Source organism: Sinocyclocheilus rhinocerous, unplaced genomic scaffold (genome assembly GCF_001515625.1).
Source record: "Sinocyclocheilus rhinocerous isolate Xijiao unplaced genomic scaffold, SAMN03320098_v1.1 scaffold404, whole genome shotgun sequence".
Classification (NCBI taxonomy): domain Eukaryota; kingdom Metazoa; phylum Chordata; class Actinopteri; order Cypriniformes; family Cyprinidae; genus Sinocyclocheilus; species Sinocyclocheilus rhinocerous.
The window spans coordinates 675,364-691,531 of record NW_015628680.1 but is presented as its reverse complement, the minus strand read 5'-3'; the positions used below and the strand labels follow the sequence as shown (position 1 = coordinate 691,531).

Below are 16,168 nucleotides of genomic sequence, written 5' to 3'. Positions count from 1 at the left end.
TATATCTGTTTATATAGTTTTACAGACGGTCACGTGGTTTTCGCCGCAGGTGTAGTACCGCTCCAGACCGGCAGAGGCGTGCGTGTGCGTATGCGTGCCCGTGACGTCTGCCGGAAGAGACGCTCTGCTGTGTGTTTTCTGCTCCTCAACAGCAGCGCGAAACTCCTCCGCTTCCATCGGTTTTTAATATTAATTTTCTCTTATTTTGTGTTTTTATCGCGATGGACGAGGCGCTGATGTGACACAGATGTGTTCGCGGTTTGGATGGCTCGCAGTGTTTTCGCTGCTTTGTGATGAGGAGCTGATGATCAGGTGAGAATCTGCCTCATAAACCAGACATTTGTTTTATTTTTGATCATATTTGATGTTTTTATCCATTTAACGTCTGCAGAGGTGTTTTATAATCGCTGCTTTGACTCATTAGAGAAGGCAGGAGAGAGAGATAACCAGTAATCATTGATCAAAACACGACAGACAGCTCGTCGCTGCTTATTTCTGAAACATTTCTAATATTTTGTGTGATTTCTTCTGTTATTTTGAGCATATGTTGGTGTTTATGGGTTGTCGCTGTATTTAGAGATTCAATAGTGTTTTTATTTATTTAAATTGTTGAAAATAATTAGTTACCATGGTGTTTTGATGTATACCTGTGTAGTCAAGAAAACTAAAAAAAAAAATAATAATAATAAGGATTAGCTAGAAAGTTTAATAAGCATTTTATACTATTATTAAAATTTAAATAAATTATTTTATATATATTAACGTTTAATTTTATATATTTTATATGTTATTTATTAATATTTGCAGATTTTAATTTTAAACTTATGACTGCAACTGTGTATATACAGTCAGGAAAACCCAAAAATGTTTTTTTTTTATAATTAGGATTAGTAAGAAAGTTTAATAAGCATTTCATAGGACGTTACTCTTCTTAAAATTTTAATAGATTATTTTTTATATTAACATTTAGCAGATTTTAATTTTAAACTTATGACTGCAGCTGTGTATATATAGTCAAGAAAACTCAAAAGTGTTTTTTAATAATAAGAATTATAAAAAACAACAACTAAGCATTCATAAATCAATATTATTGTTTACATTTAAGTAAATAGTTAGTTTGTTAAAATAATCCCTTTTGATTGTTCAGTTTCAATCTAGAAAAATTTAAATGCGAAACAGAATTTGGGGGGTAAAAAAATAAACAGATTCATATTCATAGGGCCCGATTTGTATTATTTGCAATTACTTTATTACTCTTAAGGAGATTTGCAGACTCTTGTGATAAACTACTTTTGTCTCATTTGTAATTCATTTGGATAAAATGTAGTAAAGTAACTCAAAACGTTCATGCATCGTTGTCTGATGAACCCGGCACTGGATATTACGAATACGCTTTCGTTTGGATAAAAGCGTCCGCTAAATGCATAAATGCTAAGGTTGTCTAATGAGCTGATGTTTTGTGTGTTGTAGATGATGGCGCCTTCTAAGATGAAGCTGCGTGTGAGGAAGAGAGACAGCGCTGGCAAATCTTCCCAGCGTTTATTGGCCAATGCGTCGCCTGATTCCAAATGCCCCATCTGCCTCGATGGCTTCAACAACGTGGCGTCGCTGGACCGCTGCCTGCACCAGTTCTGTTTCCGCTGCATCCAAGAGTGGTCCAAGAACAAAGCCGAGTGTCCGCTCTGTAAGCAGCCCTTCCACTCCATATTCCACTCCGTCAAAGGGGAAAACGACTTTAAGGAGTTCGTGCTGCGGCCGCCGGAGAACGGAGCGCCTGCGAACGCCGATCCGTATGAGCGCGTGCTCCGCCCCCGAGTTCTCAGAAGCCGGGAGAGGCGGAGCCACAGAGCGCAAAACCCCGCCCCTTCCTCCTCCCCTCCGCTAGAGGATGCTGTCATGTTCGACGGCCTGGCGGACGCAGCGGCGCTCGTGCAGAACCAAGACGTGCAGCAGATGGTGCTGCGACTGACGGCGCGCAGACATGGGCGGAGCCTGCGGCGCTTGTGCGACCAAGACGTGGTTGCGTTCCGCCGTGCGCTTTACAGGACTGGCGTACGCGTGCGCAACACGCGGGACGCCGGCAGGCAGAGGGACATTTCGGCCGCGTTCTTGCGACAAAACCCTGGCTGCCTGCGGCGACTGTTGCCTTGGCTACAGCGCGAGCTCACTGTGTTGTATGGTTTGCACGGCTCGCTGGTGAACATCGTGCAGAACATCATCATCTCGCGCATCATGAACTACAACATGGAGGACACGGCCATCCGAGACGAGCTCCGCCCCTTCCTGCTGGCGCGCACCGACCACTTCCTGCACGAACTGGTGAGCTTCGCCCGCTCCACCCTCAACATGGAGGCGTACGACCAGCAGGCCGTTTACGACTGTCCCGCTCCCAGCTACGAGGAGGGCAGCAGCTCGGACCTTTCTGTTATCGCCATCTCCGAGGTGAGACACACAAACATCAAATGCCGCGTTTCCACTGCAGGAACTTTCCCCAGGAACTAGGGACTTTGGTGTGTTTCCACCGCAGGAACCAGGATCTAAATAAAGTTCCGGGTAAAATATTGCCCCTCAGAAAGTCCCTGCCCGCGAGGTAGTACTTCTTCAAAGGTCCGGAACTTTCGGGGGGCGGGACTTGAGCGCTGAACATGCTGATTGGTTGAGTTCACGAAGCATTGTATTTCAACCACCATTTGCATTTTTTTTTTTTTTATATATATATTACAGTTACTGTGTCATGAAATGTAGTTTTAAAAGTATTTCAGGCGAGAATGTAGTTTAAAATTCAAATCTGCGGTTTATTTATAAAAAACAGCGCCTAATTGAAAATTGATTTCGGAGACGGGAGCTCCACGCTAGTCCTTCTGACATTTGCCGCTGGCTCTGATGTCTCTGTAGTGGATAACAGGGCTGCACGATTAATCTTATCAAGTACGCTGCTGTTTGCAGAATTACCGGACTTGCGTCGTCCCGTCCGCGGGAGTTCACACTCCTGAGTCGATCTCACGAAGTCCGAACTACCGAGGATGCAAGTCTGAAATTCGCGTACTTGTTATTGAAACGCGCGCAGACCTACGTCACCAGACTATTTGCCTATTCTTTTCGGTACTTTAGACCGCGATGAAAACGCAGACAGCAACAGGTCTGGGGGGGAAAAAGTTCCTGGGAAAAAAAAGTTCCTGGTACAATTGTTCCGGGTAATTTCGGTGGAAACGCGGCTAAACATTACATTTAGTAACGACTAACAGTTTCTGAGTTTAGTATGTCTATATCTCTAGAAATCTTATGAACTCATGATAACTTTGTGTGAGGAACACTACATAATTTAAGTTATTATTTTATTGAAATCGTCCCCTGTGAGGTGTTGTGACACTGTGTTTCTGTTTATTTATGAGTTCGTGTTAGGTGATATGCTCCATAGTCATATCGTCCAGTCGTTAGCCTGTGAGATCGCTGATACACGATATTATCATGTTAATTTATTTAATTATTTACTTACTTAGTTTCATAGCCGGAAAGTGAACCAACTCCAGCAGCCTAATGTTAGTGTAATCTATTAACTAAATATATAAAATATTTTTAACATGACTGAATGTGTATTTAACATAATTTAACGCATCGCACGCGCATTTGCACTTTGTTGTTTATGATGAGAGAATTCGCGAGAGAGCAGAATTCAGCCAGCGAGCGTGCACTGAACAACAAAACTCGGGTGTTTCAGCGATGACTCATCTGAACGCCTCTGATTGACCATTGCATTCATAAACTCAACGGAATCGTGTCTAATTGGTTATAATGCGCAATAGTGGTCGACCGATATGGGTTTTTTGACAGCCGCTACCGATGCCGATATCTTGGAAAGCAGGTTGGCCGATATAAAGCCGATATAATTTTATATTCATATTTAAGAAATTTGAAATAATTTGAAAATGAATTAAAAAATAAACGTGTAAAATAAACATACTTATACTCTAGAAGACAAATTATTCTTCACAAATAGATAAATATTTAATACAAATATAATTAAAAAGGATGTAAACACTGTAACCAACAGGGCACTCGGTATTCTGGGAAGTTTGTGTGCATTGGGAATCATATTTTTTTTAGCAAAATGTATATTTTACTCAGAATTATTGCGCTCCTATTCGATTGCTCTCTGTCTGTTTAGCGCGCCTGCGCGCAGATGCGCTCGTTCTGTCGCGTGCCTCGCCCACTCCTGACAGCAAAATGGATATGTTTGCATGACTTTCTAACATTTACAGATTAAAAATATACCTGTGACATGTCAGTTATGCATTGAGGAAAACGCAAAGTCTCAAATGCATTAAACAGCACAAGCAATAAGCGTACACAAATTAGTGAGATTGTGTGAATTTAATTTGTCGTAAATGGAACCACTTTAGCCCCGAGTGATTTGTTGGGTTATTTCAAGTCAGGTTTTGGACAAATGACAACTTGTAGCCGATGCACACTTTTTAAATCGATGCATCGCATCGTTAACTTTTTTATACCGATGCACCGAGCGAATCGGGGAATCTTCCCATCCCTAGTGAGCAGTGTGTGCTCAGGCGCTGCCGCAGCCGTTCTCGGCGGCGTCAAAATAAAAGCCCCGCCTCAAACACGATATTTGAAAAATGCCAGATATCTAATGCGCAACACTGTAAAAACACGGAAAATTAAATATGATGTAACAAATAAGCCCTAATATTAATTAGATAGTATTACTAACCTGATATAATAATAATAATCGTCAAGCCACAGGCGATATCTCTGAGTATCGTCAATACATGATACTACCGTCTATCAGCACAACCCAAATCCAAGTCTTCATTGTTGTCATTGTCTTTTCTCACAGGACGAAGACGATAATGACAGTGAGGACAATGTCACAGAGAATCCCTCTGCTGTCCAGGAACGCCTTGCATCCGTTGCCACGGCAAGTGGAGCGGAAAGTTTGCCAAGTCAGTCAGCGTGGGATGATGCAACGCCTGGTCCGTCCTATTCAACCCTCCTCCCCTCTTCCAGCCCAACGCAGGGCGAGGGGGCAGAGCCAAGCTCAAGCACAGCCCCTCCCCTCAGCGCCCTGGATAAGACTGACCCTCTGGCGAGTGGCAGCGTGTCAGCTGGACCGGGTGAAGATGACGAAGAGGAAGAGTGCCTAATTGTGGGATACGTGAAACCGATGGCCGAACGGACCCCAGAACTTGTTCAGCTCTCCTCAGATTCGTCAGAAGAGGAGCAAGAGCCAGCCGCCACCGAGACAGCGGCCTCAGTAATGAAATCAGAGGAATCCCAAGTGCAGCTCCCATCACAGTCACACATGAACCCGCTTAGTCCTAGTTCCTTCCCAGGCCCTGCTCCCTTGTGCAGTCCACAGCATTTACTCTCGAATGGAGTCGGGTCACACAGCAGAGAACAAGAGGCCGACTACTTGTCCTTCCATGGTCACCAGTCCAAAGATGGTTCACGGTCACATTCACGGCAGAGTCGAGATGACTCCAGGTTCAGAGGTCACAGGAGGCATCGAAGTCATCGGTGCTCTGGCAGCAAAGAGAAGGATAAGAGTTTAGAACAATCACGGCGTGCCGAGACCCCAGATTGCTCGCCAAGCCAAACACAGAGCTGGACACAAAGCCCAGCAGTGTCCGTTCGGAGCGGTAGCCCCGCCTTTATGTCGCACAGTAGCGACTGCTCTCCCTCCCGAAACAACAGCGACAGGAGTGGAGAGCAATCGCACCATGCGAGTGAGAGATTCTCGCACTGTCCTTCCTACTCCAGAAGCAGAAAAACCAAGGAAAGGAGGAGTAGGTCACCCGACTCTGATTCGTTCCTTGGCTCCCACCATCCCCGTGAGGCACAGCGTTGTCGTAAACGCCGCAGGCGGTCTGTTAGCAGCAGCAGCGCTGATTTGCACTCCGAAAGATCCTGCTTAGACAAACCCAGTGGCAAACGCAAGTACAAAACCCGGCACTTGGAGCGAGCAGCCCAGCGGCAGCACAAGGAGGGAACCGCAACCAAGGAAAAGCGGCACAGAGAACGGCGGCACAGCAGGGAACGATCTCCAAGTGTGGAGATCATCTACGAACGAAGGGCGCCCGACCCACACTGGGTCCAGCGGAGGAAGAGGAGGCACCGGAAGCGAAGGAGGGAACTGCGTTCACCCACTGTGATCACAATAGATAGCGACAGCGACCGTACCATCGACTGTCTAGACCGCGTCTTGGATGTTCTAGACCAAACCGCTGCTGATGTCGAGCAAAGGGATGGGAGTCCTGAGCAAGATTCCATCCAGAATGCAAGTTGTACCTTGGACTCTTCAAATCCTCTGTCTGAGCCCTCGAGTCCCATGGGCCGCAGTGACCCAACCACTCAACGCACACTAAACCTGGACGACTGTGTGGTGGATGTAGTCGACCACAGTAGTTCTGACTGCTCCAGAAATATGGGTGCCAGTAACCACAAAGAGTTTATGCCTTTCCCAAGGGCTTCGATAATAACAGCCCCACCTTTGGATGTGAGGCTGCTGGAAACCATACTGCAAGATCTTGTGGATTTCCTACCGGGGGCAGAGCAGGAAATGTAACAGAGTCCTCGTGCGAGTTCTCCCGGCCAACAGGAACCCGCTTCTAGCCAACAAAGAGACCAAGCAGAGATGATAGGAGATGCCGAAAGCTTAGAGAACGAGAAAACAGATGGCGACGGACCACAAAAGACGGCAACCAACACTGCTAGCTAGAACTAAAATAGACTTTTTCTTACAGACACATGCTTGTCTGATGCTTATCTGAATCACTCAGCCTCTAGACGTTTTTATAAACTCATTTAAAGATTGAATTACTGCTGGAAATGGATGCTTAAGAAACATTCAAACAATGTTTTTTGTCAATTTGAACATCATTATTATTGTTCATGTTGTATTTATAGTTACAGTGATCCTTTTCCTCGAATCTGGTGCTGACTCACTGTACCACAACCCAACGACGATCATGTCTGGATGGCAACCCTGGTTCCACTAACCATAACCCTAGTAGCAGCAAATACATGGGGGTTACCATCTAAACTATTGGTTCTCGGCTTGTTTGCTTCAAGACCCAGATTGTTTGACAAGACGCAGGGCCTTTGACAAATGGAACAAAAAATATAGGAAATGTTATTTTGCTATCCTACACTCTCAGAAATAAATGTGCAAAACTTGTACCTTTTGACGTACAACAGATTGCCACTGGGGCAGTACCCTTAAAAAGAATTTTTTTTACCTTTATTTACCCTTAAAAGGGTTTTAGTACCTTAAGGGTACATATTGCTATTTAAGATACAAATGCACCTTTTAGGGGTACATAAGGTACAATGTTGTACCTTAATGTGGAAGTGAAGCAGTCAGTCAAGTTTACATTATTTAGTAAACTGATTTCCACTTTAATTAAAAAAGATAAAACAAACACATTTAATGTAACCGTTGTAAAGAAAAAAGGATGTTTTGATATCGCTTTTGGAGCAAGGGCGCCGCCATCTTGCAGTACCACAGAGTGTGACGTCACGGGGTTGGTTCGCTCCATTGGCCAGTGAAGTAATATAAGCATTTCTAACTTTCTTCTTCACAAAGTTGTACCTTAAGGGTGCTTATTACTACTTAAGGTGTTAAAATGTGCTTTTTAGGGTTGAAAAAGGAACAAAGCTGTACCTTAAGGGTGCATATTACTACTTAAGGGTTAATATGCACCTTTTAGGGTTGGATAAGGTACAAAGTTGTACCCTAAGGGTGCATATTACTACTTAAGGGTTAATATGCACCTTTTAGGGTTGGATAAGGTACAAAGTTGTACCCTAAGGGTGCATATTACTACTTAAGTTGTTAATATGCGCATTTTATGGTTGGAAAAGGTACAAACTTGTATCTTAAGGGTACTTATTACTACTTAAAGTACTAATATGTGCCTTTTAGTGGTAAATAAGGTACAAAGTTGTCCTTTTAAGGTTACTGCCCCAGTGACAAGCATTGTTTCGTCCGCTTCTCTCCACGATCCTGTCAGTGTGAACCTGTTTTGTACCACTACCCACCGGTTGAGAACCACTGATCATTCATTATTCAGCCCCACTGAGCTTGGAGAATCGTGTCTTTGTTAAACTCAGGGAACAAGTGACGTGCACTTCCATGCCTCCGTTGCGCAGTATGTGTGAATGTGTGTATGTGCTGGTGTGTGCGGGACTATAGTGACACCCTGGAGATATAATTCACTGATCATGTCTACTGAACACACATCAAGCCTTCTTTACAACAGTTGTCTGTCATGTCAGCCAACAATCAATAAATGCATTTAATAGATGTACAATAGTGTCTGAAGCTGTTTTTCTTTATGAACAGCAGCGTTAGGTCATCTGAGTTCCTCCTCTGGCGTCCTGTCAGCTCAATCCCTGAGTGGTGGTAGCCAGTCTCTGAAACTAGACTTTTATAGCTTCATAGCAAATTCACGGCACAGTTAGACTCGTCTCTCTGCTAGTGTGCACAATCCAAGAAGGGAGAGGGCATCAGAATATCCTTGGTACCTTTTACAGACCCGTTTCTGCACACTTTCCAGCCTTTTAACTTGATCAGTAGTCAACAAACCGTGCCAAATAGGAACTGTGTACTCTAACACAGGGAGCACATACCCTGTATAGATGATAACCAGTTCTTGATCTCGAACACCGAATTTCTTTAGCCGGCACAGAGCAAAAAGCTTTATGTTGGCTGAGGACAACATGTGATCCACTTGACCATCCCATTTCAAATTATCTAAAACTTTAAGAGTCACAGATTATGTCTCTGGTCAGCTGGTGTCTGTTTCATTCGGGTGTCATGTCAAACTTGCATTTCTTTGAGTTGTTTCATTTTATGTTTCTACCCAGATGCCAAGATCCTTCACCATCTGTTGGAGAGTACAGGGCAGATGAGGAGTCCACCTCTGGGCCATAGTCATGTCATCCACATATTTCCAGTGGTCTATTTGATCCTGGAGGACACTGTTAATCAGGGTTAGAAAGATTATGGGCCCCAGTATGGTTCCCTGAGCAACTCCACATGAGGGATATTCTTCCCAATCAGATAGATATCCCTGAAAACGCACTCTTTGATGACGATTAGACATAAAATTACAAATCCATGGAATTAGACTAGGTCTCACTCCAAGAGGAGGCACTGAACTGCTAGTGTATGTTCTACTGTACAGCATTGAAAGCCTTGGCAAAATCAGTTTATTAATCTGATTAATGTGCACACTGGGCTGGGAGATTTGTGACAGTTAAAGGATTAGTTCACTTCCAGAATAAAAATCTCCTGATGATTTACTCACCCCCATGTCATCCAAGATGTTCATGTCTTTCTGTCTTCAGTTGCACGACGAGCATTTGTGGTTAAAAAGTATATAAATGTTTATTTTGGAGCAAGGGCGCCGCCATCTTGCAGTACCACAGAGTGTGACGTCACGGGGTTGGTTCGCTCCATTGGCCAGTGAAGTAATATAAGCATTTCTAACTTTCTTCTTCACAAAGTTGTACCTTAAGGGTGCTTATTACTACTTAAGGTGTTAAAATGTGCTTTTTAGGGTTGAAAAAGGAACAAAGCTGTACCTTAAGGGTGCATATTACTACTTAAGGGTTAATATGCACCTTTTAGGGTTGGATAAGGTACAAAGTTGTACCCTCAGGGTGCATATTACTACTTAAAGTACTAATATGTGCCTTTTAGTGGTAAATAAGGTACAAAGTTGTCCTTTTAAGGTTACTGCCCCAGTGACAAGCATTGTTTCGTCCGCTTCTCTCCACGATCCTGTCAGAGCATACCTGTGAACCTGTTTTGTACCACTACCCACCGGTTGAGAACCACTGATCATTCATTATTCAGCCCCACTGAGCTTGGAGAATCGTGTCTTTGTTAAACTCAGGGAACAAGTGACGTGCACTTCCATGCCTCCGTTGCGCAGTATGTGTGAATGTGTGTATGTGCTGGTGTGTGCCCTTGGTACCTTTTACAGACCCGTTTCTGCACACTTTCCAGCCTTTTAACTTGATCAGTAGTCAACAAACCGTGCCAAATAGGAACTGTGTACTCTAACACAGGGAGCACATACCCTGTATAGATGATAACCAGTTCTTGATCTCGAACACCGAATTTCTTTAGCCGGCACAGAGCAAAAAGCTTTATGTTGGCTGAGGACAACATGTGATCCACTTGACCATCCCATTTCAAATTATCTAAAACTTTAAGAGTCACAGATTATGTCTCTGGTCAGCTGGTGTCTGTTTCATTCGGGTGTCATGTCAAACTTGCATTTCTTTGAGTTGTTTCATTTTATGTTTCTACCCAGATGCCAAGATCCTTCACCATCTGTTGGAGAGTACAGGGCAGATGAGGAGTCCACCTCTGGGCCATAGTCATGTCATCCACATATTTCCAGTGGTCTATTTGATCCTGGAGGACACTGTTAATCAGGGTTAGAAAGATTATGGGCCCCAGTATGGTTCCCTGAGCAACTCCACATGAGGGATATTCTTCCCAATCAGATAGATATCCCTGAAAACGCACTCTTTGATGACGATTAGACATAAAATTACAAATCCATGGAATTAGACTAGGTCTCACTCCAAGAGGAGGCACTGAACTGCTAGTGTATGTTCTACTGTACAGCATTGAAAGCCTTGGCAAAATCAGTTTATTAATCTGATTAATGTGCACACTGGGCTGGGAGATTTGTGACAGTTAAAGGATTAGTTCACTTCCAGAATAAAAATCTCCTGATGATTTACTCACCCCCATGTCATCCAAGATGTTCATGTCTTTCTGTCTTCAGTTGCACGACGAGCATTTGTGGTTAAAAAGTATATAAATGTTTATTTTTTTTTTAGAAAATGACTGATCGTTTCTCTAGATAAGACTCTTATTCCTCGGCTGGGATCGTGTCGAGCCCTTTGTAGCTGCACTGAAACTGCAATTTGGACCTTCAACCCGATGATCCATTATATGGAGAAAAATCCTAGAATGTTTTTCTCAAAAACCTCAATTTCTTTGCGAATAATGACAGAAAGACATGAACATCTCGGATGACATGGGGGTGAGAGTAAATTATCAGGAAATGTTTATTCTGGAAGTGAACTAATCCTTCAATTGAGGACAATCTTCTATACACATCCCATTCTGAGATAGTAGGCAAAGGTAGAGATGGGAGGTAAGAAAATAAATCTGCACATTTAAGGGTCGGGAAAGATTGGGACACTTTGACTGACTTTGTGTTGATTACATTAGCAATTGTCACAAAATCTTGTGGATCAATTCTCGTAACCTCAATTCAATCCACCTTTTTAACAGATTTGCAGATTGATTTAATTCTGCCAAGCCCTCAGATTCCCTTTTATTTTTCCCGTTATTTTTTTGCCACATGTATTTCCCTTTGGATTTTGTTTCTGTAGAACTTTGATAGAGCACATGATTTCCCAGCTTTGAAGGCTTTTTGTCTCAGGTAGATTAGACGCTTAATCTTAGGAGTGATCCATGGTTTATCCGAGGGATACATTTTTACTGTCTTCGTGGGAAAATGTTTGTCAATTTCAGGCAAGATAGTATTATAAAAAGCATTAGCTTTTTCATTGGCACCAGTTGCTTCATTTACGTCCTGCCATGAGTGAGTAGTAATCCATCTACCAAACTCATTCAGACTAGACTCTGTCATAGCCTCCTGACTACCAGCTATGGAGTTTTGTCTTCTGTAGAGGACATTGTTTTAGCGATTTCTCTGAGACGTTACATGTCACAGTTTTAAGTCTGGATGTCCTGTACAGAGCACATTCTGTGCTTTTCAGAGATACCGAATGATTGGATGTTTCACCGTGACCACTCCCTCTCCTTGGTCTTTAAGGACTTTTTAAAGTCCTGATGTCTTCTACAGAGGACATGGCATAACATATGAATAAAATATCATTTTTCAAAAATGTTATTTTTCAAATTTTTTCTTATGCTCTAAACAATGTAATGACATGACAAAATACTAACTTCACAAAACTGTTTTTTCCTGGTAGTCAGGAGGATAGGTCGAATTGCTTGCTTTATGCACTTAGGTGGTCTTGCTTGAGCTTTAGCACTCCACAGGACATTATTATGATCCGATGAACTAACGGGGGAGAATTTCAGGTTTCTTGTACACTGATTTCATATTAGTGATAATCATGTCAAGAATCGGTTCACCTCTATTGTTATTATGGACTACTTGGCAGAGTTTGTAATTCAAACAGATGTCCAGGACTCTGAAATCTTAGAGATGATGCCAATGCATAAGTACTTGGTATGAAGCAGGTCAGATGAGGCTATTAAATTCTCGATGAGTTCGTCCTGATGTAATGGTTGTGGCGGTGAATACACTACACGCACAGCAATAGCTGATATATGCTGCGGATGTCTTGACCTTCACCCAGGTGATCGGGAACACTAATACAGGTTAAAGGATAAGATGGGACACTTTTGATGTACAATGCAACATTTAAAAAATAAAGTGTATCCATCAATACCCAATAGATCCTCAGGCATGTGGGGGGTAAACCAAGTCTTGGAAATTGCAGCTACGTCCACATGGTTTTCCATCAAAATGGCTTGAAATTCATCAGTCTTGTTTACAAGACATCTGGGGTTCGTCATCAAAAGAGTTGGTAACATAGCATAATTAGATGGCCTTTTTTTTCTTCGCTCTACTTGGACTTTAATCAAACTGGATTCAGGGTTGTCCCCATTTCTCAGTCCAAACAAGGCGATGTTTTGTGTACAAATCTGCCAACAACAGTCATAATTTTATGCAAAGTGTTCTTATGTTTAAACTGATTGATTGAATGAATGAACTCTATCTCACACACCGCAAGAACTCTATAACATACTGAACACAACAGTTCTGACCCTCTCTGCATCCTCTTTTCCTTCATTATATAAGATCTTTCTTAGCCAAGGGCTTGGTGGAGGAGCTGATTGCTTGAGACTCTTCTGGAAAGTCCATAGAATACTTCAATATAGGTTATGCATCCTCTTTTCCTTCATTATATAAGATCTTTCTTAGCCAAGGTCTTGGTGGAGGAGCTGATTGCTTGAGACTCTTCTGGAAAGTCCATAGAATACTTCAATATAGGTTCTTTTTTTCCACCATTTTCAAAAGGAATGCTCCAAACTGTTCCAGCTTAGTACATAAGAAAACTAAACTTCAGAAGCTCAAGTGGATGGTTGCTCCAAAGAAAGATACTTATGGGATTACAGGAATCACCTCTTGTTGCCCTTAACCATGAGGCAGCTATCTTACCCTGAAAGCACTCGTACATCACGGAGACGTCTGCATTACATCTGCAAGACGTATTTTTTAGAGTGTTTAGACGCATCTGCAATACGTCTATAGGACGTTTCCTATCAGATGTCAAATAGACGTTTAGAAGATGTCTTTAAGATGTTTATGATGTAAAACTGACATCTTAAAGACGTCTATCAGATGTTTGCACACAGCAGATGCTTTCCAGATCTTTAACAGACGTCTTGCAGACCTATATGTGTTATCTGGGTTACCATGGTGACTTACTTTAATCAGCTTATTTAGATAATTTTTTCTATTTTTTTAATTATAAGCATCAAAAATGTTTAATTCACACGCCCCTTTGGCACTACGAGGTGAAGTCATTTTGTGTAATTCCCCTTTAAGGATTTTGTTGATTTAGTGCGAAAAGGCACGGTTCTAATTTCAGTTTCAGCGAAAGGAAAGTAAATAATCCGTCACTTAAAGGAATTTTTTGAAAGATTCGAAGATTCCAAAAAACCCGTGTACCCTTCCAAAAAAGGTCTTTCTCGGTGTTTTAGCAGAATAAAACATTAGGTTTTTGCAGAGCAGTAATGATGGCAGCTTTGGGAGTGTTGGCTGTGTCTCAAATTCTCGTGTGCTCACTACAAAGGCGGCATGTTTGCGCATTGCAGGAGCGCTCGACCGAGCTTTCGCAAGGCGCCTGTGTAGGCAGCTCGCTCGGTTTTGAGACAGCTATTGTGTTTCGTTTCCTCGTTTGTACTTTCGCTTTTGTTTCTGGATCAGCTGTAGTGAAGCTCGGGCTCATTCAGGACACGGTCAGTCAGTCATCGAGTGCTTCATCGAGCAGAAATGTACGAGATGGAAAAGAAGAATCTGCGGCACTTTAGCGATTATATCACGAGGTTTTTACGACCGTCAGTCATCAAGAACTTCATGACGGTATACCTCGATAAAGGTGAGAGTTAATGAACAAACACCGACGCAACAAAGCAGCCGTTCGTTCTATAAAGTCTGTTGCAAGCCTGCTTTATCTTTGTCAAAACATCCTTCAGTTTGTTGATTGGAGTCTAATTGAATATTGTGCAATCTATATCAGAATTATATTTGTGTTGTGTTGAATAATGTCTGTTCCTGGTCAGTTTAATTGAATGCCTGTAGAATATTAACAACCTGAAATCTCTTTTATGTCCTAAAGGATTGTTTTATCTTATAAAGGGAACACATGCTGTATGCTAATAATTATGTAAAGGAAGCATTAAAAGTCAGGAGATTTCAGTCTTTTTAGATGCCATTGACTGTATTTGTATTTGTTATGTTTTATGTATTTGTTTGTTTGCATATAGATTCAATTTATACAGTGAACAATTAATATTGTGAATGTGTAAAGTGATATCTGGACAATATTTAGTTTATATTAATTTATAGTCGCTTTGCATAAATGTTTATTGTTACATAATTTTTTTCTACTCTCTATAGTACTGTAATGTTAGATATATTTATTAATTTAAAACATTTTTTTTATTTAGTTTAATTTGATTTATTCATTCTGCTCCCTGTAATACTGTAATGTTAAATTTATTTATATATTTAAAAAAAAAAAAAATGAATTTTTAATTTAGTTTAATTTTATTATTCATTTTGCACCCTATAGTGTTGTACTGTTAGATTTATTTATTTAATAATTTAAAAAATGTTGTTTAATTAAATTTTTTATTTATTTAGACATTTTTACAAGTTAAGTCAATTTGAATAAAAAATCTTTGAAATTTAATGTGTTAAAGTTAAAGCTATTATTATTATTATTATTATTTAAAGATATGACTGTATAACATAAAAAATTTAACAAAAAAAATGCAAAATGAATGTAATTTATGTTAATCTATTTTTTGGTTTAGTAATGTTGGAATAAAAAAATAAACAAGGGTGTTAATGGACTGTATAAGGCCCCAGAACTCACTATAAAATAAGTGCACAATTGTGCCATAAGACCTGTTTTCAATTATATTATATTATATTATATTATATTCTGACTCTGTGCACAGAGATAGTGGAGAGCATTCTCTCTAAAGAGATGACGTCTGTGACCACAGCTGCCCAGATGCTGCTGGACCAGATGTGTTATCTAGAGGACATGGGCTGGTTTCAGGCCTTTCTGGACATCCTGCTCGCCTCAGGTGAGTTCAGTAACCTCCACTTCTCATCGTGCACCACCATGCAGGGCTCATGAATGCCTTGAGATCATGGCAGATGCTGAGGATGTGTGTGTGCTGATGTGCTGTAGAGTACACCGGACTGCATGAAGCCATTAAAGAGTGGAACTTCCAGGAGTTAGAGGAGCTGAACGAACACAGGAGATTTCTCGAGAGGATCGAACCGTCAATCACCAAGCACATGAAGCCCAGTGAGCTGCTCGCGCACATGAGCGGCTGTCTGAAGCCCATAGAGTGTGAGGAGATCCGGGCGGTGAGTCTCCTGTTAAACATGCTCTACAGAAGTGCACAAGCTCGTGATGTATGCATGTATGTATGTGTGTATGCATGTTTCTGGCCTCACACGTGTGTGCTGTATGTGTGTGTTACAGGAGGAGAGTCAGCGCGGCCGTATAGCAGCCAGTGAGAAACTCGTGACGAGTCTCCTGCGCTCAGACAAACCCAACTGGTTTAAACTGCTGAAGATCGCACTGGAGAACTGTGACTTAGATGAGGCTCTAGACCTGCTGGAGACAAGTAACACTTCATCTGTCTGTCTGTCTGGCTATCTATCTATCTGTCTGTCTGTCTGTCTATCTGTCTGTCTATCGTTCTATCTATTGTTCTATCCAGTGTTTGAACTATACCGTGGACTTTGGGGGAGCCCACTTGTTTTTTTTTTTATAA

At 41.8% G+C, this 16,168-nt stretch overlaps 2 protein-coding genes across 2 annotated transcripts in view; both read left to right on the top strand.

Annotated features, from left to right (window-relative positions):
- Window positions 1-274: 274 nt before the first annotated feature.
- Window positions 275-7,281, top strand: LOC107737957 (E3 ubiquitin-protein ligase Topors-like). The gene is made up of 3 exons (XM_016549611.1): window positions 275-312; window positions 1,471-2,442; window positions 4,853-7,281. The coding sequence occupies exons 2-3, from the start codon at window positions 1,471-1,473 to the stop codon at window positions 6,578-6,580; spliced, it is 2,700 nt and encodes an 899-aa protein (XP_016405097.1). The 5' UTR covers window positions 275-312; the 3' UTR covers window positions 6,581-7,281.
- A 6,431-nt stretch (window positions 7,282-13,712) lies between these two features.
- The window catches only part of rigi (RNA sensor RIG-I), a 27,396-nt gene continuing 24,940 nt past the window's right edge, over window positions 13,713-16,168 (top strand). Inside the window, exons 1-4 of the mRNA XM_016549626.1 lie at window positions 13,713-14,247; window positions 15,335-15,466; window positions 15,574-15,755; window positions 15,874-16,018. Of these exons, the coding sequence (XP_016405112.1) occupies window positions 14,142-14,247; window positions 15,335-15,466; window positions 15,574-15,755; window positions 15,874-16,018 (565 nt within the window). The 5' untranslated portion in view covers window positions 13,713-14,141. The remainder of the gene's footprint in view (window positions 14,248-15,334; window positions 15,467-15,573; window positions 15,756-15,873; window positions 16,019-16,168) is intronic.